This window comes from Psilocybe cubensis, chromosome 5 (genome assembly GCF_017499595.1).
Source record: "Psilocybe cubensis strain MGC-MH-2018 chromosome 5, whole genome shotgun sequence".
In the NCBI taxonomy this organism is placed as follows: Eukaryota; Fungi; Basidiomycota; class Agaricomycetes; order Agaricales; family Agrocybaceae; genus Psilocybe; species Psilocybe cubensis.
In genome coordinates, this window is record NC_063003.1 from 2,298,967 (window position 1) to 2,323,476 (window position 24,510).

The following is a 24,510-nucleotide window of genomic DNA, read 5'->3' on the forward strand; positions in this document are numbered from 1 at the left end:
CCGAAATTGTGGGTCTATCATCCTGCGTTCGTTATTTGAGACCGACTTCATTCGATGTGACATCTGCAAGAGAAAATAAAGTCAGGGCATTAGAATGCTTGCCGCTTGTACAGAGCATGTCATTAATATTGGAATACTACTCGCCATTTATTCAAGTTGGCTTGGTTTCGGTTGGGTATGCCTTGTTTAAAACCTTCCAAAGATCGCCGCCTATCCTTAAATTTGAATCAAGGTGAGTGACTTTTTTGGCTGGCGTTTATTATAATGACTCACTGTATTCACATTCTACACAGCAACCTTGACGGGGATTTTATTCATTCTTGGTCGAATAAGGGGATTCCATAATGCAATTATTTGGACCAAGGCGTTGTATTTTTGCATATGCAGGTGGTCGGCTTCTGGATTTGAATGTATTGACCTTGGAAGAAAATGCGGCCCCCCCGTGTTTCGTACTGTCGACAGACTGCAGTCGCCCACTAAAACTCCAAGGGCATTCATCGAGCAAAGAGGGGTTGGGTAGCTGGTGCACGCCACACTGTCGAAAGATTCATTTGGTGAGATGTGCATGCCTATTACCGACAGCTTGACACTCACCAAATACGGTTTCTATTATTTCGCCGCACCAAAACTCCCTCGTTACACCAAGTGCCCCTTCATCAGCCTTTCAAATAACTATTGGAAGTGCGAACTCAAAGAACCTGGCTAATCGGTAGGTTAATCGTTGTATTTTGTTTAAGAAAGGATTGCTGGAAAAACGGTGGATAGATTGTCGGCTCCTTGCCAAGTCGTTTGCAAATTTAAAGGCGATGGGCGCTGGTAAAATAAATCTTTGCGGGGATCCGAAACGCTAATCGATGATCTCTGAAGCAGCAGTAGGACGGTTCGAAGCGAGGTAGAAATGAACTGGATAAGGGACTGAAGGAAGGATGCAACCATGAACTGATCACATGCCGGGTTAGGTGATGATTCACAGGTCTCCCTTTCGCGTTCTATGTGCCACTTCCATGATACTGTGCTATTCTCTGTATATTATATACGCCACGTATGGATCCATTTTATGACTATTAAAATAACCTTGTCCCTCTCAACGTCGACTACATATGTTTCTTGATTCCCAAGCTAAAATTTCGGTCTTCTCTTTCTACCTCAACAAGTTCCACCGTCCTCGGTATGTTTGGCTGCACATATCTAGAGTTTTTCCATGTAATTCTGGTCTACTCATTAGCCGCCTAGGATCACTGACGCACAACCGCTAGTCACTGCTTACAAGCGTACCTCTTTCCACCCGCCTCCTCTTGTGCCCGAAATCAAAGTCACTCCTCCACTTCTCCACCGACCACTTCAGGCTTCAGCATAGACGGCAGAGTGAGTGGACTCAGTGTCTCTGCTGGGAATCGCTCTCCCGTTTTGGTTGGTTTTCTGACTCTTGGTTCTATCTCTGTTGCTCTAGGCGCGCTACTTGCAATCAGCTACTTGCAGTCACAACCCCAGCACAGTTCCTCACAACCCACCCACTCCCAATTTATGGTGACAAACCGGCGTAGGGTGGCTACTTGCAGGAAGAAATCCTGTCTAATCCCATTGTTCCATGATTACTTTTGAACCATGTTCCTCGACTACAACGAAACCCGCTACATCGAATCTTCATTGACTTACCGCAAGTTATCATCAGGCTTTCCCCTCCTTATACTAGTTCTCCCGTAAACAGTGTCACCCATTCCATGCCCTTTTTCTCCCCGGGCGCATGTCATCATTCTTCCAGGATATCGTCTTAGAGCTCTCTGGGTGATTTGGGTTTGTTTAATGTAAGTCATTGGCTTTGATCTTTCATATATAGTATCTAATTATCTATGGTTACCAGGCTCTGCCGTTCACTAAACCAGCCAGAAAGATTGTGTTTTGTTAGCCTCATCTCGCCAGAATCCAATGTTATAGTTAGTTACCATTCATATGGTGTAAATCCTGAACTTTCACATTTCCAGCGCTTATATGCGCCTTTTTCAGGGTCGTACGCCATGTCCAATATTCGGCCCGATGCACACATGCAAAGATCGTCCATTATGCACATGTCGAGATCGTCTGGCATATCCTCGAACAAACGCTGGCCCTTGCGTTCGGACAACACGTGCTGCCAGTTGGCTATTTGATTTTCTCAACTTTACGCAACTACCCATTCCTCGTTGAATGCAGACACCTTTGCACCCTATCGAGCTTTCCTCTCATGCCGCAGCCAACTGCCTACATCTGCCTCACGAGTAAGGAACGTAAAAAGTACAACGTCACCCTCCATGCCCCATTCTCCGACACTCTTGATTTGGAGGGACTGGACATATTTCTTCATCGCATCTCGAATTTTTTTCAAATGGGGCCCAGTTCCACCAAGAACGAATTCATTATGCCGATTCGTGATTGCCAGACTGCTACGTCTGGCCAAACCGAGGGCGTCCAAACAGTGCGTTGGAAAGGAGAAGCGTTGGAGGGGTTTTTCGAACTCGTTGTTTATCAAGACAAGCAGGCCAAAGTTCCAAATATCGACGTATTGTTTCCCATCCGATACATGGAGTCAAACCACGGCCCAATTCCAAATTCTCAGTGGGCATCAGGTTCTGTGTGTTTCAAATTCGATATCCACTTTCGCGTTGATCATCAATCAATGCTCTCTCTCGACGTCCTGAGGAGAGCCATTTACTATCTACGTCGAATTGATGCTCCACCATGTCCAGGATGTAAACGAATGGGTATTCGGGTATGTATTTAGAGCCGCCCTTCTATATCTCACTCCTCATTCCTTGTACATTATACAGTGTGAACTCTTTGAAGGAAACATACTTTGCGAGTCATGCAAACAAAATGGACATCTGTGCTATCTGTTTAACCCGGGAGCACCAAGGCACATTTTGACTGCCCCTTGCACCAACTGCAGTGGAAAGTTTCACAAAGTAAGTATATCTCCTAACATATGATTGCCTTGATAATGATGCTCCAAATTTCAGTGCATGCTTTTTGAGTGGCAGGACGCATGCCAAAGCTGCCAAAAATCCAGACAGCCTTGCATCTTTCTTGATCCGTGAGCAGCCGTGTAGTGATGTCTGTCTATGTAACGATGACCTGCCTTTTGAATCGAGTATGTCAGTATGCCAGTAGCCCTAATCAATCATTCGAATTTTCGAGTTCACTGCCTCGTTGAAATAAATAGACACGCGGCACGCCATATATCACGTGAGTCGTGGACTGGTCCTTTAATTATAACTACTTGTCTACTTTATAATTACCTGGACATAGCGTAAGTGTTCAAATTTAAACATCATGCCTAGTTATAACCAAGTCATCCATACTTCAGAGCTATGTCGTCAGGTTGGTGTTTTGGTCTGGGGCAATGTCTTTGCTTTAGTACAATCAAAGTAGTCAGAGTTATATATGGCAGACCAATGCGCGTGGGTTGCCGAGGTAACGATTTTGAATTTTATAAACGCCCATTCAATTCAATTTTTCTAGTTTTCTAAACCTCCAGAAAATGATAAATTCGAAGTCAAAAAGTACATAGGGATGGGAAGAGATGTTGTCCTAGACGTTCCCTTTTCAGTCAGTGATTCTTGTCGCTCATGTCTGCTAACGCACCATATTAGCTAGGTTCCGGACAGCCACATCCTTTCCCTTCAGTCAGCCGCAAGGCTCTCAATGGCAGAAAGGGCTTCTGAAGCCAAGCGTTCAGATAAAAGGTGGACATTGTGGTCTTTGCGGTATTTATCCCATGTAGTCCTGGTGTTCCAAGTGGGTTTGCCTTCTTTTGAGCGTAGACAATGGTCTGCACACAGGGGATGCAGAATAGGAGTTTCCCAAAAACCATAAATGCCATCTTGATCTACCCATCCTTGTTCATTGTCAATGTAAAGCCATAACTGTGCATCTTCAAAGGATTGGGCGTTTGGAATCCTGTGGGTGATAACGTCACCAGGATTGGGGTTTGGCAGAAGAAAACTGGGTACATTCGAAAGCTTGTCAGGCGAATGACAAGTGATCAGTCGATACTGGACGGTTTCCCCTTTGGATTTGAAGGTACCAATCGTGGAAGTCATGGTTTTGATCAAACGCAACCTTTCCTCTGTTGAATCTGAGCGAGACTACAGAAATGATTCAAATTTGGTCAGATGGTCAAGAATGAACACCACTTACATGACCTGAAGGAGAGGCGGTTGACGAAGTTCGATGTGCGTTCGACCTCTACAACACTTTATTAATGGCCGGGTTCACAAAGAGGTAAGGAACTTACAGAGGGTCCCGCCGAAGATGAACGTGGGTTCCTGCTAGAGATAGTAGATGACTTCTTTCGCCTTCGATTATCCAATGCAAGGGAAATAGAGGGACCTGCGGCGTCACTTTCACTTTCCGACTTTGGCTCGATATCTGTTTCCACGGTGTTGGGCGGACGTCGGATCGATACCTCTTCACGGCTCTCTCTCTCTTTTTCTCCTGCCCTCCTTTCTTCTTCATCTGCTCTGGGTACCTGCGGCACCTCTACCTGCTCCTGTGGAGTACTAGTTCCCTCCGGTCGTTGTCTCGTTTCCGGTTCGGTTTGATTGGCTCTTTCGGCGTCTTCACGGGACTGGGAGGGCTGGACGCTGGACTGATTTAGCACTCTGCCATACAACAACAAACCGACGCACTGATTTTCTAGGTTGTTATGCTCTTCAGTATTGCGTAGCCAGTCTGCAAAGTCGTAAGTCAGGATCTAGATGGATCGGTGGCATCTCAGTACGATTATTACATTGGTATCATTTCTGAAACCCATCGCTCACGTCAATTAATGGATATTGTGGCATTTGCCTGAAAGCAGGGCGCGAGGAGAGGGGAAGATTTTGAGGAGCTGGAGTATCTGGGTCCATCGTGTGGTGTGCTCCGGTCTCAGTTTCGATGATCGTAATCTATATATATATATATAGCATCGCTCTTTGAATATTCAAAGCTGAGTAGCAAATTAAATATCAAGACGGTTCCCGTAAACTTTTGATCCAATTTTAAAATTGATGGCAACATTTGGGACAGCATCAATTGCAATGATAGTAATAATGTTTCCTTATAAGGTGCAAATCCAGGGTAAGGGCCTTTACGGCCAATAATATTACGGTAGGCCCCCATTTCCACTCTTGATATAAGAATATTGGTGACTAAGTTTTATACTCGAAAAGGCGGCTTCGAATAATTATGCACCTGGCCGACAATACCTGCCCATGGCTTCCAGTAATATATCAAAGTCGGATAATTTGGTGGCTACGTCCGTCTTTGTATGTTAGCAAGTCCGGCCAGCGGCGTATCTATAAGTATAATATGTAGTACCGTATTCATCATGAAGTAAGTGATCACATATTTATATTCACAGTGTAGGTTACATCATCTACAGGACGTGGATGGATTGGGCGACATAAGGTAAATCAAGATAGTTAGAACATTCTTGATTGGCCACGTGTGCCTCTACAAAGGCCCCGATATAACTGCAATATTTTTTTAAATTATCATCAATGTCACCCATGGATCTAGACGCATCTAACTCACATTGAAATAGCCTTGTTAATAAGTGCTTTGGGTCCTGTTGGTCGCGATAACAATGCAACACGTCTTCCCAGAGAAAATACAACCAGCTCTCCATGCCATGAGAAGTAGGGAAATACCTCCCTCAGTTTAAGATTTGGAGGCATAGCAGGATCGAAGTATCCAACTAGGAGATAACGATGCTGGCCGACGGAGACCATGGCAGACTTGACAGCCACCTTGTTTGGGTTACTGAACTTCTCGGACACATTGATTTGCGGTATTCTATCAGGAAAGGCTGAATTTGTTGTCGCGATGAACGTGCGCATGACTGGGTTGCTGGAGAACGACATGGTGTAGTAAGTGTATCCTAGCACCGGAAAACGCTATTGATTCAATGGTCAATTGTGAGTATGAATTCGATTTATTATAACTTCATCTTACATTACCGGTTTGGCGGCTCCGGCGGCTGGTTGTACTCTGGGATGAAAGTGCAAAAGTTACGATCTCGGTTTGTTGCCCAGCAGGAGTTTCGGTGGAGGCAGAAACAGTTAGAATCTCGGTTTCGTGTCGAGTGAGCTGGTCACGTAGAGTTAATTAATTAATTTGTGCTGAAAGACGAAACTTAACACACCATGAAGACTGTCGAAAGGTAGATGTTAGTTCTGCTAGAGTTTGGTTGGCTGGATGCTGTGGGCTGGTCAAGTCAGAGACCGGTTGACCGTGTTATATAGCAATGGCATGGATTGTACATACATGCATTTCCTCTGTCGGTCGCAGTTTAGAACCAGCCACCAGCGACTTCATTTCGGACGCGCGGCACGGTATCTGCCTTTCTCCCCGACATATCTTTATCTTGTTTTGAGATGTCGGTACTCGTCACCGGTCTATTTCATCAATGCTGGACTAAAATTGAGAAAAAATACAATGCACTTGGGTCCAGTCTTTTGCATTGATCGGGATAAAATTATCACAGTGGAAGAAATTGCAACCAACATGACTTACACATGATGGTGGCCGATCAAGGCATTTACTCTGAGTCGCAGTGGTCGGCGGTCGCCCGACCTTTTTTTCAAATTTCTTCGCAAGTTATCCGTAACTTACTCCCTATCTGGCACTAACAAGTCGAAGTGTCGGCTCCTAGAAGGTGCCATACAAAATTAATCGTGTACGACAGCTTAAAAGCCTACTACCGATTATTTCTGTCATCATCCCATTTTTCCACAATCGTTATTACATGGCTGAAAACTCGTCTTATTCATCAACTCGCAGTCATGTATTCCACGGCCAATCGCGCATCCGAAAGGTGGCTACTGTTAATGCTTATGGGATGAACTCAATTTTCAGTATGGAACTCTCACCCGATGGAAAATTCCTGGCTATTGGAAACGATGATGGTGCTTTAGAGGTAAACGTTGATTATAGCTTGTGATACTGGTGCCACGACTGACCACATCGTGGGATTATAGATTAAGGCCCTTGTTGGAAACAACTGGACACGTGCAAGCGTTTATCTGACTGGGGCGGCTGTTCGAACTATCGTTTGGCACCCTACAGAGCATGCTACCCTTTTTTCTGGGTCAGCCAATGGCAACATTTACAAAATCGCAGTTAAACCTAGCGAGGCATGTTGATGCAACTTTTTTATACAACATCCCAACTGATCATGAGTTCCCCAAGGTTGACGAAATTTCTCGCTCTGTGGTTCCGGGGTTCATACATTTGCTCCAACTATCCCCCAATGGACGAAAATTGGTCATTGCCTATGGACGCACGGTATCCGTTGTTGCAGACCCATTTCCCCGTAAGTGTTTCATCGTCTTTGTCTTGTATCGATGCTGATGGTGGATCCTTAGAGCGAGATGACATTGGGACCCTTATGGACCTTGAAATTAGCACGGTCGATACTGTGTGCTCTTTCACTGATTATCATCTCCCTAGGGGCATTTTTTTTCTACCAGATGATACAATCATTATATCATTTTTTGGGAAGCGAGGAATGATGTGAGCCTTATTTTGGGCCCTCCGACCCTCGCGTTATGTTTCCGTTTGCTGATGCAGTAATTTATATCAGAGCGTTCTCCACCTCCCACTATAATGAAACTTGGCACATTCCAATTAAACCCGAAACTTGGTCGGTGACCCCAATATAACATCTCAGACTTATAACCATGGCTAATGTAACAGAAATTGGCAACAGGGTTGCCTCGGCGGCTATCTTACCTTCAGGGGAGCGTATTGCTGTTCTTAATTTGAACAATGAAGTCGATTTTTACTCCACATCGTACCGAAAACATATCTCTACAACGCCTATCAACGTACCGGGACCTGTACCTCATCAGAGAAAGTTCATCGCTGATATAACTTTTATCGACGATGAAACTGTTGCCTTCGGACATTCCAACGGCTATGTCGGCTTTATCACGTATGGCATGACCGACAGTGTTAAAACCTTCACCATAGACGGTGACGGACCCAAAGGTGAAGTGTTTCGATGTCCGTGGATCTAGAAAACTATAGCTCAACTTCTCATAGGTCCAATACAGACGATAGCATATGGACTTATTGGCCATCAACCGCATATCCTAGCCGTTATCCCTTCTTCCTTGGCTGCGTCCGGTGTCAGACCCCACTATCATGCTGATGTTCATATTGGTCGCATCTCCAACTCGCCTGTTACTAGTACTCGAGACTCCTCGGAATTCGATTCTGTGGTCAGTCTACATTTTTAAATGTGTCGATCGTTTTGGTATTGACCATGAGATAGGAACTCGGCCGACACACACAAGGAGGTATTGAGAGATTGTGGGCTCAATTACCTTTCTGCAAGGCATTGATCAAAATTGCAACTGGGAAGGCATCATCTTTTGTGGGCGCCATGGCGTTGGCTTGGACAGCTGCAATGCTAGCTATGCTTTTTATGTGGTTCTCAACACCGTCAACGATTATGCCAAAGCTGGAATCAACTACAATGCAAGATGGCGGAACACCGACCACGGCAGGAGTGTGTATCTGTACATTGTCTGGAACCATGGCCCAAGCAACTATGTCTCCGAGTCCCCTCCGCGGAGGGAAGTGGGGTCAATAATACCAATCACAGTAGTTACACCGCATCGTATGTAGGCAAATTTTCAAAATTTATCACCACGGAGTTCTTTGGGGTGTGTCTTTGACCTCCGAATCGTACATATATTGAAGGTATCTCACAAAATTCGAACAACACATTTTCTCATCTCAATGGCCAATGTCGCTCAGGTGACCAGAGATTTCATCTCTGGTCTCACATCCCTCTCTTGGGATTCCCCTGGACAAAGGGCTATAAATGCCTTGCTCGCTCCCGCCCTCGACGCTGAACTCGCTCTACGAACCCTTTTTGTGGTTCAACCTGATCATCCTGTGCTCAGAGATCCATACGTTGGCCTCATTGATGCATTCGCTACACCGATTTCTGCCAGGAGGACATGGCCCAGGTCTACTGGAAGTATATCTCTTGGAAGCATGGTTGTCGGTCATCAGACTATAACACCTGAAGGTCGAACACGAACTTCCTTTTTCCCAAGGCATTATATGTTTCCTTTGCCTTTTCACCTGCGTCGCAGAAAGGGCGTTAGTTGCATCGTAAACGATTTAGATACCTTCAAGGCCAACTTTATTCTCTTTACGGGACACGCCTTTATGAAAATGCGCCATTGGAATAATGTCGTGGTCGCCGGGGGCTCTATCCTTGCTTGTCTTGGAGCCCAGCCTGATGACATGGATAATGTGGCTTTGAACACCTTGTTCAACTCCAACGCGTATAAAAGTTCCGACGTCGACGTGTTTCTTTATGGACTCACTCCCTTGGCCGTAAGCATCTCTTTGTTTTGTTTTCTGTTTTTAGTAAAGGCTACGTTCAAATTGTCCCACAGGCGAAACGTCGAATGCTCGAAATTTACGACGACATCCGGGCTGCCATTCCTCATCGATCGATCTGCATACGAAAGGCTAACACCATCACGATCTATAGCAAGTAAAATAGCCTATCGTTTGCTGATTGTTACTAAATGGAAATCATATAGCTGCATGGCCTCACCGCCCAGTGCAAATCATCCTTAGACTTTACGCGTCTCCGGCTGAGATTTTGGCTGGATTTGACATTGACTCATCTTGCATGCTCTACAACGGTCAGTGACCTCATAAATTTGATGTAACTTGAACTAACTTGTTCTGCACCAGGCGACCGAGTCTGGCTTAATTGTCGAGCTCTTGCTTCCTTGATACGTCAATGCAATACCGTTGATTTGAGCAGAAGGTCACCGTCATACGAGATACGGCTGGTGAAGTACTCTGAGAGAGGGATGGAGATATATATTCCTTTCCTGCGTCGTGATTTGATCGACCCATCTTTTGTAAGTTAGCGCTCTATGAAACTAGATATCAGTTATACATCCCTTCATTTCAGGTATATAATAAGTCGCTGGACCGCATACCTCTAGGTCTCCCATGTCTCGTGGTGCTTGAAAAGCGCCGCGACGACCCTGACTACTACCATAAGATCTTCGTACGCAAAAACTGGGCATCAAAAAATTATCTCAGGAAGGAGCCTCATTTATGGCCTGAAGACTACGACCCAGTGGACCGTTTATTGGCCAGTAACTACGATTTCTCGTGGGTCAAGATACCTTTTGGAAAGAATTGGAATGCCGACAGGGTGATTAAGTTGGTGCATAGGATTGTACGTGAGCCTCACAATAGCAGATGGAAACAATTAATGTATATAATTTATTTATACAGGACATGAAGATGAACAATGTTTACAATACTCACAGGGATCCCAATCGTCGTCTACATCGTCATGGAGCATCTACTGGCCATATGTTGCACTGTCTTTTTAGCAGTTGTTGCTTTGTGGGTGTCCGCTTATCGCCTCATTTACGTTCCCCTAAATTATATAATCGTAGAATTGTCCGAAGCCAGAAACAGAAGATGAAGAACAGCTAATTGAGTCGGAAAAATTTGTTTTCATTCGAGGACATGTTTCGTGAGTGGAAATACCAGGAGATATTGACAATCTACTTAGTACCATCACATCTACTACAGCTTTATAACAAACAATCCTGGCCAGCAATTATTGACAGGGAGCTTCCGCCCGGAGACCACGGCGGATTGGACTCACGGGCTCTATTTCACTGAGGATGAAGACCGCAATGAAATGGATGCCACCAGGGACGATGAAGTTTACCACCGGTCGTTGCAACAGATATGGGAGAACTCCCGAACATTTGAAGAACATGAAGACGACTTTAGGCCGCTTACCGTCAAAGATATAGATGAGTTGGGATATTTCGATGAACCAAAACCTGATTCTTGGCTGAGAGCTTGGGAAGTTCAAGCAGTCAAGGTAGAATCTGACGACGAAGCCGAAGCCGAGTTAGGGGCTGAGGAAGTTGAAGAAGGTACTCATGGTGAAGCGAGGGTCGAGATTGTCCTTGAGGACTCCGAAGACGAGGTAGAGTGCCCCTGACGAATAGAATCATTCTTATGCTTCGGTCCTCTAATTTCATAGACAAATCTCCCCAATTTTTGTCGAAGCATGCCGAATATAGTTCAATAAATTTACACGGAGAGCTTGTTTACTTCCAACTTTAGCATTGTCTGCAACTCAAAGATATTAGTATGGAGCCGTAAGTCAAATATATGAGCGATTTGTGAGCAGGACCGCAGTGTATTCGGTGTAACCAGAAATCATCACTCATAACCCTATATGAGGTTTTTGATGTACTCTGATATGTTCAGAATTTTTGCTGAAACCGAAGCGGAGGCCGATGATGAATGTGTGGAGAATGGAGAATGCCGTTCAGGCAAGAGAGGAGTAGTACAGAACCCGCAAAAAAGAATATCCATCAACTTATTGTTTCTAGGTCTGAATTCTTTCTCGCCTCAAACGTTCGTTGAGGCCACCCATAGTTCCAATTTTTCATTTCCACCTTTTGAGGATATAATTAGTACCTGTAGTCAGACATCCAACAGTTTGATTCGAATTCTACGCAGTACCCACCGTGATATGAAATGGATGCGAATTTTGATCCATTCAATCTGCACACGCTTCAAGTTTCATTGGCTAATATCTTTTAGTTACTCGCGATCAATATTGTTACATATATATGGCTCCTTCAATGCAAGAACTTTTATCCATACCTGAAAGTAATTTTTGCGTTGCCAACGACAACCAGTTAATTAATCTTATGTGTCCATGTACCCAGTGTACAAGTGCTCCGCATCAAAGGAGCAACAAGTTACGTATGTGTACTACTTCGTCCGAAGAAAATCCACAAGGTACAACTGGAATATTAATATCAATATTATAGGCGCCCGAGCTATATATATATGTAGTACGTAAATTTGCGGAAATAATTGAAACTTATGCCAGCGCCATGCCGACAATGATGCGTTCAAGAAGTTCCAGCCAGACATCGATGCCCGCCCGACCCCACTATGCTAGCATGTCCATCGTCCATTTTTCTGACAATGCCACTGATTAAATATTCTATACACCCAGACTCTATACCCTCAAACGCAACGCCGCCCCCACTTTCCACAACATGTACAGTGTCTGAGTTCTCGGACGATGGGTACCTGTCTGCGGTTTTTTCGCCATCTTCCGGAGTTGGGAGTTTTGGACGGGAATTTCATTTTCCACATCAACGGAGCTACCCGGTTGACTATCATCAGCGCGATCAAACCATGCTTCTGAGCACCCCCCCTCGACCAACAGTCTCATTGAATTCGAACAGCAGTACACAATCGTGGCTCAACAATCTCTATAACTATGATGGAAATGCCGATTTTTCTGATATTTCTTCATCCAGATCCATCAGTTACGCACCTTCTATCGATGAACGTCGTCCTGAGGCCGATAATTCTTTCCATCATTCGGACTATGCCGCCACCACATTCGAAGAAGAAGATTACGATGAGGGACCTGAAAACGAGGATGAGCCACTTCAAGGCGCTATCCATGAACGTCGTCTTGAGGCTGATCAATTTTTCCATCACTCGGACTATGCCGCCACCACATTCGAAGAAGAAGATTACGATGAGGGAGTCGAAACCGAGGATGAGCCACTTAAAGGCGGATACGACACGGAGGACGAAGACGGGGAGAGAAACGATCATGGATACGAGGCCGATGATGAGGTAAGCCGAGCGCGTTCTAACTATCCTAGCAATACTAATTCGAGCATTAGGAAATTTCAGATTTGAGGAATGATGTAGAAGAAATGAAACGGACAATCCAAGAAATGTCGGATACCTTAAAGACTATTGCTAGTGCAATCAAGGAGGGACAAGCGCAAAGAATTTCGGCACCAGAAGTACTCCGGAAACAACAGCACTCAACAGGGCCGAGGAGACGTTCTGCTCAGAAGAACATGCTCGCCGTACGATCTCATTCAACTTTATGCTGTGCAGCCTGTACTAATACAGTTTACTAGCGTCAGATCAGAAAGGAGCTTGAAAAGCTCCTGGGCGACATGCCGTTCGCTCGCAGAAATGTTATGTCTCCCCTTGAGCTGAATGCATTTGTCGCCAGGTGGAATGCTTCATCGCCCCGCAGGCGGCCTGTTTGTTGCGACATTGCCCAATTTAAGGTGGATCTTGTAGGATCGCCCAAGAGTCCATGGAACCAATCTGCGTCAAGGGTCTTCACTGTGCATTTTATGCAAGTATTTGCTCATATGAAGTATAGTGCTACGGAAGTACAAGATGGATTCTTCGTACGCATTAAATCACTCAAAGCCAGTTTAAACTCGCTTGCGGCGGACGAAAATCGCAAAGCCAAAAGAAGGCGGGACCAACGAAGACAAGGTGTACGTACTTGAATTGCATACTTGAAGACTATCTGCTCACCCATTATCATTTTCAGCAATTTCATAGACGATTGGACATAATCACTAGTCCCTACCACTTTTTATGATAAAACAATAGCAAGTGTTAGCACACTCTTTTTATAACTGTTGATGGTTTTATCACAAAGCAAAATAATGAGAAGACTGGTCTATTTCTCATAAGTTTACTTCGCTTTTTCAAAGCCTTTTTCATTAGATAATACCCTTCTTTCTCATTATCTTTAGGGCGCTTTTTCATTACCTTTTGATTAGATACTAGCCTGGTTATTTGATAAGATTGTTCTACATCAATATATCTTATCTTTGCTTGGTCATTTCTGATGCCATGCCATCAAATCAGGAACACTGTGGGTACTTCTAGGCCATGTCTATCAATCCATCAAAGCTATTATTAAATAAACTTTTCTCTCCTCGGCCCCTTGGTCTATAAATAGTGCTCATCCTATGCTACTTTTGTGCATTGCTGGCAATGGATTGGGCGCTTTTGGGGGCATTTCTGGACCGTTTCCCTTGGTGTTTTTTGGTAGACCTATAGTTTTAAAGTGTCCCAATCCGAATATGAAATCAGAATTGCAATATCTTTACTCATTATTGTGCAATTAAGCGTACGATGTTTTGATCAAAAAGCGCACCTTGAATAGCACCATCCAGGGGCTGGTATGCACCATTTTTACTATGCAATTATTTTTTATTTATAATAGACGGAGTACATGCCAAGTTTCAGATCAATTGGAGCAGTGGAACCTATTGAACTAGGATGTGCACCCTACCCCTCCTCCTACCCCTTGTACAAATGCCTTCCTGATCAGATAAATTTTTGCCCAACCAGGGCTGGGTAGGCGTCCATTATACCAATTTTTAGAGCCCAAAATCTTGGTGCAATTCTAAGATTTAAGGGTACTACCCCCTACTCCCTCCAGAACTTGTGTATTTTATTATGGGATAGGATGGGCTCTCAGACCATTGAAAGACATGTAGATCCACTACAAACAGTACATAGAGTCCAAAATTTACCCTTGAAAGCCCTCTTCAACAAGGGAACATACTGATTTAAGGGGGGGTATGAGGATAGGTATGGTAGGTTATTGATCAGGCCATATCTCTACAAATACATTGTCATAAATCATATTCTTGACGTCTACAGATACCTATAGTTGCCCCCTAAATATCTTTCTTAGGCTGCAAAAAGATCCGTCCATTAGCGGAGATGCTGCAGAGGGAATACCATTCTTCATCAAAATGCATAGTATTTTCGCATTTACCATATATAAATGATTATGATCAGGAAATATAAAAGCAGGATAGTATAGCCTCAAAATGCAGCTTTCCAGAACATCAAGGATGTTGCGCATCGGACCAGTGGTTGCTGAGATATGGAAAGAAAGGTGTTGAAGAACCCATTAGAGACCCGGATGGATATTGGCCTTTATTTATGCTTTGTTTGTGGTCACCTCTTTGGCCTTTCTCCGAGATACATTTTGACATATCTCAGCTCATACTCATCGGATTCCCATGAGTCTATATACCACAGATAGGTGTCATTTAGGGCTACACAGCCGTATAGTTTATGTATTTTATAAGTGTTATCTTTTACATCATATTTTGCTTTTCCTCCATTTTTGAACAACAATGCTTCTTCTTCTTGTACCATCTTGTTAAGCGTTCTGGTCATTTGGCAGTATGAATATAATATGTAGAGGACCTTAGTAGCTATCTGTGAATGTAAGATATGTGCATTTTGGTGAAGTATAAGTGGTGATATGGTCATATTATGTTGTACATCCAATACCTTTTTATTAGCCTCATAACCAAGGTGTTCCCCTTCACTCTGAATGCTTCAAAGATATATATTGCGTCTGTGGTACTATATAGAGCAGATTTACATACCTATATGTGCTGGAAATGGCCATTCTACCCCATAATAAAATATACAAATTCTGGAGAGGATGGGGGGTAGTACCCTTAAATCTTAGAATTGCACCAAGATTTTGGGCTCTAAAAATTGGTATAATGGACGCCTACCCAGCCCTGGTTGGGCAAAAATTTATCTGATCAGGAAGGCATTTGTACAAGGGGTAGGAGGAGGGGTAGGGTGCACATCCTAGTTCAATAGGTTCCACTGCTCCAATTGATCTGAAACTTGGCATGTACTCCGTCTATTATAAATAAAAAATAATTGCATAGTAAAAATGGTGCATACCAGCCCCTGGATGGTGCTATTCAAGGTGCGCTTTTTGATCAAAACATCGTACGCTTAATTGCACAATAATGAGTAAAGATATTGCAATTCTGATTTCATATTCGGATTGGGACACTTTAAAACTATAGGTCTACCAAAAAACACCAAGGGAAACGGTCCAGAAATGCCCCCAAAAGCGCCCAATCCATTGCCAGCAATGCACAAAAGTAGCATAGGATGAGCACTATTTATAGACCAAGGGGCCGAGGAGAGAAAAGTTTATTTAATAATAGCTTTGATGGATTGATAGACATGGCCTAGAAGTACCCACAGTGTTCCTGATTTGATGGCATGGCATCAGAAATGACCAAGCAAAGATAAGATATATTGATGTAGAACAATCTTATCAAATAACCAGGCTAGTATCTAATCAAAAGGTAATGAAAAAGCGCCCTAAAGATAATGAGAAAGAAGGGTATTATCTAATGAAAAAGGCTTTGAAAAAGCGAAGTAAACTTATGAGAAATAGACCAGTCTTCTCATTATTTTGCTTTGTGATAAAACCATCAACAGTTATAAAAAGAGTGTGCTAACACTTGCTATTGTTTTATCAAAAAGATGGTAGGTACCACTCACATAATTAGGCTTCTTCCTAACCTCAGGCGACACATTGCAATGTTTTTGAGGATGGGATATAGGGGCATGTCGTCCGACGAATCTGACTCTGAAGGCAATAGGTTCAAAGTACATCTTTGCCCCTGGAGACACCCCAATGTAACTCAGTGGTTGCACGCCATCGATGCGTTGGGGCTGGCCATGCGTAAAAATGCGAACCTGAAGCAAGGATCTTCTCAACGCGAACGCGAGCCTAGCACTAAACCCGGTGATCCCACCCGTTTCGTTCGTGGCCTACCTAGGAACTCGTATGAGCCTACGTGGTTAGATAATCCAGACCACATCCAATTCGACGTGAGACCCACCGATGAGGTCTACAACTTTGTGCACGACAGAGAGGTCTACAGGTGAGTTTCTCCAAAAAGATTGTATCCAATATAATCAACTAATCTTGGATGGTAGCTATTTACTTGCACATATGCAACGACAATAAAGTTTCGCTTGCTACCACTATGTATTTCTTGCACAAATTTGGCCACAATAGAGCTTTGCTTCTAATGCCCAAATACATAGAATTATTCATTTAAAACTATCGAGACTAATAAAATTTATTTATTTCTATTAAATGATTTGCCTTGTCGGGGACAAACTTAAGCATGAATTATACAATGAATGATCAGTGTGAGTTATAGAAAAACATCAGCAAAGTCAGAGTAGTTAGAGGAAGTCGATTTTTAGTCTCGGTGTCAGGATAGCTCGATTTTGTAAGAGATGGGTTAACATTGGAACGCTTATCTACCAAAGATTGCATGGCTTGGACATAGATTGGTCTAAACACTACAATATTTTCTCGGAAGTTTGTTAATGACCATTGTTGGCCTCCCAAATGCGGAGATCATGGTTGAGAGGTGCTATGTAGTTCGAGATAGCCTGCTGAACTTTCGAAGGGTGTCTCTTCAAAGCCTTCCGAATCGAAGCAAGGGCTCCACGGGTTAATCGAATTGCCTCTGCCACTCCCAAACGCCGATGATACATATAATTGGCCAAAGCCTGCACAGTGATCAACCTTATTGGGTGCACATCAGTCAAATCCGGGTCCTGGATGGTGGCCATGTAAGCCTTATCGTAAAGGCCTTTCACTTTATCATGGATGTCAATGTCCAGCCTCTTCGAAAACAGATTCAGGAAGTGAATGAGATCAGCTTCTCTATCGACCAAAAAGATAACGTCAAAACAGAGAATTCCAAAGGCTCAGAAACTTACAAGACCAACAAATAAGGCACCACGCCAGTTTCTAAGTGGGAAACCATGGCCAATTCTCTTACAAAACTTAACGCTTCCAAACCAAAAGCTTGGAAACGAGATATTGCCCGGTGACGTAGGTGCCGCTCTTCGTTGAGAAGAATGTTATCGATATGGTATAAGGCGTGGTGGAGGACCGACGATCTCAATATATCTGCTTCTCTGAATGTCATACCCTTCGTCGTCGAGTGGTTAACCAGTATTTGCCTGATTTCACGATAAGCTACTGGCAGCCCATAGTTAAGTGTGTTAGTTTGGCTTCACCATTCCAGACATCAAGGCATACCTGTAGGTTCCTGTATGGTTGGTGGAGTATCCGAAATCCGTAACACTCTCCACGGACTCTCCACACCATTAATCGGCCCATCGTTAGGTAGAATGGATGAGGGAATAGTGGCATTAGACATCTGGAAAATGAAAGGTTAGAACACCCGAAATAAGGAAAAAATGGCGAAAATTATGATATACCAGGTTATGAGTTGGTATTAGTGGGATTTTGGATAGGGAATTGTTTAAGAAGAGTCCTAGAACTTGAAAGGTGAACTTACCAGAACCGATGCTGAGGTCAACACTGTGATCACGTGGAACCAAACACAAGTGGGTCCCATGGACTATATGAGTACATGATCCCGAAAGGCAAACAAGCGCAGAGAACGGCGTTTTTCAGGCGCTGTCCCGTTACAATTTCTTGGAGTATTTATTGCAGGATCGAAATACGACAAGACTCGGGCTTTTAGAATAACGGATCACCAATTCAGGATTAGCACTGCGTCCCAAAGATCTCAATATATAGCATCAATAAATCTAGATCTGTCTGAACCGGGGGCGGGCGGGCGGTTATCGCTGTATACGCAAGGAAAGTCATAAGAACATACCACTACAGGCCTGTATAGTCAGAAGCCAAAATACGGAAGCTCGACGATACGGACTTCAATCGTGGAGTTTGTGCCGAAAAGATGCACTGTTGATGATGTTGGTAAACGAAAGCGTTCAGCATGCGCATGCATACCAGTATTGAGCGTACCAGCGTTGAGCATACCAGCGTTGATTACGTTGAACGTATGTACCACAGATCCCTCGATAGCGTAGTGACAGTGGTTAGGCTTGGATTTATATTGGCTGCATTATCGGGATAAATGCTAGAAAATGCGTTGTCCACGGGTTATTTAAGTCAACAACAGTTTTCCCGTCAGAAACCAGAAAATTAGACCAGTAGGAAGTTACAGGACAGTTGAACTAAGACAGGAGGATGGAAAGCAGGACCAAAGTTACGATTGGTACAACAAAAGAATGTGCCTCCCATTGCCCACCAACCATGTGATCTCGATCTCTAATTCTTATGAACCTTCGATACCCTACTACATCATGGACTTGTCACGGACGGATACGATCTGCAAGGCCCCTGCAAGACCTCGACGTTTAACATCAAGGTCAAGATCAGCTTACGAGTGGACTATAACTCCCAGAGGTCAAGCTTTTACTTCTTCCTCTTCACCCTTGCCAGTCGCCGCCCTTCGATGTTCATCTATTTTTCGTACATCGCCTCCGACTTCCCGGCTTCTACCACCAAGGCCTAGTCCTGAACATAATCTCTTATAAGCCTCTCGAAATATCCTCTCGGCTTCAAGCCTCTTCATGGTACTCACATCTCTCAGGGGAGAAGCCTTACCTGGCGTTTCCTAACCCTTCTTCAGTTGCGGGTGAAGGACAACTAATCGGGGATGTCCTTACAAAGGGGTTTTTAAGCAGAGAAGAGGAGAATTTGAAAAAGACTTTGTGGGATGTCGTGAATGGTACTATGGGTGGGTATCAAGTTTTATGATAATTGGCCTTCTAATGAAAATGGTTTGTTAGACTCACCATCGCGAAGAGGTGCCTTAAGAAGGAGAGTTTGGCACGGAAAGCCAGAGCTCTGTTGGAGTTGACTAGTTGTGGCCAGATGGAGACGGCTACGTCTGAAGCGCTCTGCAACGTGGACGGCGTAACTCGAAAAATACGAACCTGCAGATTTAACACGTTTCCCAAGTTCCCCGCTCCTATGGAGGGAATGGATTCTCATGGTCATGGAAAGTTTAAGAACGCAAACATGGTGAGTAATCACCCAGATTAACCTTTTGTCGGGATTATGATTGAGATAAATTTGAATTAGTACATCGTTAAACAAGAGCAGCACTTTAAATCTACCTTCTTACAAGCGTTCTGAAGGTTCAAAATCTTCTTCGGTCAATCATCATAGAGGAGGATTTATTTCTTTTACCTGTCTGTACGCCTCCACATGGGCGAAGTTGTGGTGTCGGGCGTGTTGTAGCTTCATCGAAATCCTACATAGGATCTTTTGCTTTCGGGCCCATGAGAAGGGATTCAACCAACAAATGTCTTCCAAATTTGATCAGCAACACGTCTTGCGAATATGCACCGGCCTAGCTTCATCGCTTTCGGGCCCATGAGGATCAGGGATTCGACCAGCAAATGTCTTGCAAATTCGATCAGTAACACGTCTTGGGAATATGTGCCGGCCTAGCTTCATGGAAATTCTACATAGGATCCTTGGCTTTCGGGCCCATGAGGAGGGATTCATCTGGCCAGCAAACGTCTTGCGAATATGCGCTGGCCTAGCTTCATCGAAATCCTACATAGGAGTCGTTACTTTCACTTGTCTGTACGCTTCCACGTGGGCAAAGTTGTGGTGTCGGGCGTATGGGGAGAGATTCAACCAGCAATACGTTTGCCAGCATGCGCCGGCCTAGCTTCATCGAAATCCTACCTAGGATATATTGCTTTCGCCTGTCTGTACGCCTCCATGTGGGCGAAATTGGAGGGATTCAACCAGCGACATATCGTGCCGGCCTAGCTTCATCGAAATCCTACATAGGATCTTTGCTTTCACCGTCTTCACGCCTCCACGTGGGCGAAGTTGTAGTGTCGGGCGTATGGAGGGATTCCCAGCAACATGTCTTGCGAATATGCGCTGGCATAACTTCATCAGAGGACAAACTGGCAAATACGTCTTGTGCCTGCCTATCGTTATGGAAATCTTTCAAGAATTGTCACTATTTCCACTTACCTGCCAGCAGCCACTGTCTCGACAACGCAAACCCAAGGACTTCCGCCTGATCTAATGTGAGGGTCATGAGGTACTATGCCAATTTGTGGTTGAATGGGTTGAGGTGACCATTGCCTTCTTGACATGAAAAACTCGAAGCCTCAAATCTTGGACATAGCACGTTGCGATCACGATGCGTGAAAAGTTTGGGCTTGGTCATACTCAATAAATGTCCGTATTCGGTATCTGGCTCTCTACTCGTCAGACCTGACACCAAGGTCTTCTTGCTTGCTGTTAATTTTTGGGTGTTAACTCACAAGTTACTCCTTTTCCAGAGTTAAGTTACAACTAATGTCTATTCACCGTTTCATGGATTATCACAAAGTGGTCTGGTCGCAATAATATGACCGTTGACGCTACACATTAATTCTATCTGGATCGGTGAGCACAAAGCTTTGAATAAGCCACACTTTTCTCAAAGATTCTTTGCTGTACCAGCTGGTGTATATATGTTTGTGACCATACTAGAATGGGTATGTCCTTGCATCTCCCTGCGCTTTGAGAAATACGGTCTTTTTTCCACGGCTATGCTAATGGTTTTGGTTTCATTTCATTCTCTCCTCTGTTGGAAATATTTTGCGACCGCCTTGAAGCCATTTTTTTGAGTGGAAATATCAAATGCTCCCTGGTACCGCATTTATCGCTCGCGATTGACAGAGGCAACAGTCAGGCCCTGGGCAACTTGTCAGGTCGTCGGAGACGCGTTGAGTTTCGCTGCAGCGTTGGGCTATGTGTCAGTTCCAATCATCCTGCTCTCCGATCCGAGGTTAATCTCTTTACATTAGCCGCCAATCTCAGTTTTCCAGACGAGGATATGCTTTTCGACGCGGCACTCTACTCATCACTATGGCTCAGCAGGAACAGGTCCGTTGTATACACAAAGTCAATTTACTCTTTTCTCAATCTTCTCCCTAGCTTGATCCCGCCACAGAATTACCAGTGCGAGCTCACGCAGACACCCTTTGGGAAGTCGAGGTCAAGACAGCCGAACCTATTCGCAATACACAAGAAACTCCCTTGAATAAAGCGATCGAAGCTGTCCTGCAAGTACAATTGTTGATGAAAGGCTTGTTGGACCTAATTATTTGCACATAGGGTGATGATGGATGCTTTCACGGCATATCTTTGCCGTAGAAAGGAGACTTGAGTCGGATAAAACTCATAAGGCTCGCGTGTTTATCTTCGACTGTTTGAATTCACCGCCTGTCTGCTATCGTACAGCATTGTTGCTAATGCGCGTCGGTGACTAATAGGAGGTTGGAAGATAGTCTTTTTTAATTGGCATAGCTTTGTTCAAGGATGTAGCACTAAAGTATATAGATAAATAGTAATAGTAACACTCTTTTGGGGATGGAATAAGGACGATCTGAGTGCTTGGCCAATTACTTGGCCACCAAAGTAGCTAAAATTAGTCCATTTTCGCTTCCGAGACGTCGTCGCGCATTTTGCCTCTCTTCCAGTGTTGTCGTGCGTGCGAACGGCTACCTCTGCCAGTTAATCGTTCTCAAAACGCTGTCTACGTATCGATTTCCCTGCACGCGAAATTTGATTTTATGCCATTCCGAGAAGGCCAATGGGTCAACAGATCAAGTTTGGATCATTAAACAGACATCTCAAATTGATATGCTTTCGGACTCTGGGTTCTCCGAGCGACTATGGGGTTGACATTATTCACTTGTGGCTTGTTATATTTTTAGCTCCAGCGCGGGATTTTATTATCGAGGGTTGTTGAAGATACTCATCCTTCGGTTCCTACTCTGCTAGCATGACTTTTGCATAAAGAACTTCGGAGGCTTTAAACCTCATAGATCTACAAGCAACCATGGAGCCAACCGCCGCTTCCGACCATTTCAATGGGCTTAGCGCAATGTTGAAGCCCAGATTCAGGACTCATAACTGTCAATTAACATCCATATTTGCAGTCATAAAATATGGCAGTGTTAGAGTCACAGATAGTCACAAATCACTGTAGGGGTACTGCCACACTCACCACTTCAACATTGAACGAGGCTTGTATAAGCCATTCTTTTTCAACAATTCATATCAAGGATTAGACGGATGGACGTATATTCATCTATTCACCTGATCTTGTCCAAGATCCTTCGCACTTACTCTGGTCCCCGCAAAGGAATCTGTATCGAATATCTAGCGATGTGACCCCAGGTTCCCTCCAGATTATTATAAAGTCGTGGATCGAACCTCCTTCTGATAGATCTCCACACTATACTTCATGAAGCCTTACCCACAAGACTTACCTCTTTCCTCGCGCCCCGCGTTTTGACAAATCACGCAATACCCGGTTATAGACATATGTTAGAGTCTTTCAAGTAACGAACGGCCTCTGGACTTACTCAGAATTCTTTTCTCTAGATTTTAACTTATGACTTTGCAAACGTAGATGTCATTGAGAACTTCCGGCTCCAATCAAACACAGACCAGTCAGTTGGTCTATATCTTTCGTAGATCCGCTTTGAAATCGTTTATGACAGTGCAATCCCCTCGGACTCCGTAATGGACGAAGTCGAAAGCATCTCTCCGGATTCCCATCATAACGATAAGCGTGAATTTAAGGACAACGAGCGTCATCATCCCCATGCCAGAAACCATGTGAAGTCGAAACAACAGCCCCTTCTTCAGGGCCAGTCGGAAGAGCAGGGAAAGCAAGGAGGGGACAGTAGCGATGAAGAAAAACGTGATCAGTACCGCGACCTGGACCAAAGGAACCTATACCAACAGGACCGCAGCCAGGATCAGGATAGAGGGGTGCTAGCTTCGACACAGAAGCTCCATGAAGAGGAATGGATGATACAACTCGAGCAAGATGAAATCTATCCTGACCGCGAGGAAAGGATTTCGTCCGAGGAAATGTCAGGGTTGGATAACCTTCAGGTGGAGTTGGAAAGGGCTGAACGTAGCAGAGAAGAAGTCGAGGAATCATTGAAACACCGAGAAACATACGAAAGCTCTTGCCAACAATTTGGCCAATCCCAAGCATGGTCCATCGTCGCGGAGACGTTTGGCCTGGGTCGCAACATTCCCAATTTTGTTTTAAACTGGTACTCGACCGATCTCGACGAAAAGCGCGAAAGTATTATGAAATTGATGAAACACTATTGTTCCAGCACTCCAGAGCCAACGGTTCTTCAAGCTTTTGTTCAGGGTGTAACTGGGGTGCCAGGTGCAGAAGATGATGATTACCACGCGTTGTTGCAAAGACTCCCTTTAGTCACAGACTACTGGTGCTCGGCCACCCAAATGTATGACTGCTTGAGATATCTCGTCTCAGGGAAAGTTACACGGTACATTGAACTTTTCTATCTTTGCAATACTGGCCGCCTAACAACCTTCCTAGAGATGGCCCTCTGTCGGATGCAGGAACGACCGAGTCATTACAGGTCTCTTTCGGGGTAAGTACTCTTTGCTTCCATGTCGAATCCGATAGGCTGATCCACTATGTACAGGATGTCCTACCGTTGAGCACGTCCACGCAACAACGCTTGTTAGCTCGTAGGCGCTTAGTCACCGCCTCTTTCCAATCTAAACACAAGAAAATCGGGTATCGCGTTGTTTTCAGTCATGGACCGCATCATATTCCCATCGCCCCATGGTTTTTACTTTCGAAACCTAAGGCGGGCGATATCATCACCCATCGGGTTCCAGACGGTAGTTCAATCCACAATGCTCAGTTATAGATATATATGGGATTTGAACATGCATGGGTAGATCAGACTGCGATCTACAGATTAAACGACACCCCTGTACTACATCCTTTACATCCTTCCCATTGCTTGAGTATTTCCGAAAATGGGGTGCCTATCTGGATGTCCACTCGCACATGGTTCAATCGCCATCCGGACCCAATGTCAGATAGTCCTATTGAGGTCGCACATAACCTAAGA

The 24,510-nt window shown here is 44.3% G+C and overlaps 9 protein-coding genes across 9 annotated transcripts; 7 read left to right on the forward strand and 2 right to left on the reverse strand.

The window, feature by feature from the left end:
- Positions 1–3,656: 3,656 nt before the first annotated feature.
- On the reverse strand, positions 3,657–6,163 carry JR316_0006189 (uncharacterized protein; the record flags this gene model as incomplete). Its single annotated transcript, XM_047891938.1, has 7 exons — positions 3,657–4,121; positions 4,174–4,221; positions 4,271–4,729; positions 4,797–4,922; positions 5,667–5,912; positions 5,971–6,105; positions 6,161–6,163. The coding sequence occupies 7 exons, from the start codon at positions 6,161–6,163 to the stop codon at positions 3,657–3,659; spliced, it is 1,482 nt and encodes a 493-aa protein (XP_047749287.1).
- Positions 6,164–6,763: 600 nt separating this feature from the next.
- Positions 6,764–7,160, forward strand: JR316_0006190 (uncharacterized protein; the record flags this gene model as incomplete). The annotated part of the gene is made up of 2 exons (XM_047891939.1): positions 6,764–6,934; positions 6,996–7,160. The coding sequence occupies 2 exons, from the start codon at positions 6,764–6,766 to the stop codon at positions 7,158–7,160; spliced, it is 336 nt and encodes a 111-aa protein (XP_047749288.1).
- Positions 7,161–7,697: 537 nt separating this feature from the next.
- Positions 7,698–8,258, forward strand: JR316_0006191 (uncharacterized protein; the record flags this gene model as incomplete). The annotated part of the gene is made up of 2 exons (XM_047891940.1): positions 7,698–8,022; positions 8,062–8,258. 2 exons carry the CDS (start codon positions 7,698–7,700, stop codon positions 8,256–8,258), a joined length of 522 nt encoding a protein of 173 aa, XP_047749289.1.
- A 505-nt stretch (positions 8,259–8,763) lies between these two features.
- On the forward strand, positions 8,764–11,029 carry JR316_0006192 (uncharacterized protein; the record flags this gene model as incomplete). The annotated part of the gene is made up of 8 exons (XM_047891941.1): positions 8,764–9,386; positions 9,435–9,535; positions 9,585–9,689; positions 9,742–9,914; positions 9,968–10,216; positions 10,300–10,317; positions 10,467–10,546; positions 10,606–11,029. 8 exons carry the CDS (start codon positions 8,764–8,766, stop codon positions 11,027–11,029), a joined length of 1,773 nt encoding a protein of 590 aa, XP_047749290.1.
- A 1,220-nt stretch (positions 11,030–12,249) lies between these two features.
- On the forward strand, positions 12,250–13,461 carry JR316_0006193 (uncharacterized protein; the record flags this gene model as incomplete). The annotated part of the gene is made up of 4 exons (XM_047891942.1): positions 12,250–12,702; positions 12,753–12,944; positions 12,999–13,373; positions 13,441–13,461. 4 exons carry the CDS (start codon positions 12,250–12,252, stop codon positions 13,459–13,461), a joined length of 1,041 nt encoding a protein of 346 aa, XP_047749291.1.
- A 2,805-nt stretch (positions 13,462–16,266) lies between these two features.
- Positions 16,267–16,699, forward strand: JR316_0006194 (uncharacterized protein; the record flags this gene model as incomplete). Its single annotated transcript, XM_047891943.1, has 2 exons — positions 16,267–16,613; positions 16,669–16,699. 2 exons carry the CDS (start codon positions 16,267–16,269, stop codon positions 16,697–16,699), a joined length of 378 nt encoding a protein of 125 aa, XP_047749292.1.
- A 368-nt stretch (positions 16,700–17,067) lies between these two features.
- On the reverse strand, positions 17,068–18,116 carry JR316_0006195 (uncharacterized protein; the record flags this gene model as incomplete). The annotated part of the gene is made up of 4 exons (XM_047891944.1): positions 17,068–17,413; positions 17,470–17,734; positions 17,795–17,915; positions 18,057–18,116. 4 exons carry the CDS (start codon positions 18,114–18,116, stop codon positions 17,068–17,070), a joined length of 792 nt encoding a protein of 263 aa, XP_047749293.1.
- Positions 18,117–21,457: 3,341 nt separating this feature from the next.
- JR316_0006196 (uncharacterized protein) lies at positions 21,458–21,706 on the forward strand (the record flags this gene model as incomplete). Its single annotated transcript, XM_047891945.1, has 2 exons — positions 21,458–21,475; positions 21,527–21,706. 2 exons carry the CDS (start codon positions 21,458–21,460, stop codon positions 21,704–21,706), a joined length of 198 nt encoding a protein of 65 aa, XP_047749294.1.
- A 1,416-nt stretch (positions 21,707–23,122) lies between these two features.
- JR316_0006197 (uncharacterized protein) lies at positions 23,123–24,303 on the forward strand (the record flags this gene model as incomplete). Its single annotated transcript, XM_047891946.1, has 3 exons — positions 23,123–23,910; positions 23,964–24,018; positions 24,073–24,303. The coding sequence occupies 3 exons, from the start codon at positions 23,123–23,125 to the stop codon at positions 24,301–24,303; spliced, it is 1,074 nt and encodes a 357-aa protein (XP_047749295.1).
- Between the last annotated feature and the right edge of the window lie 207 nt (positions 24,304–24,510).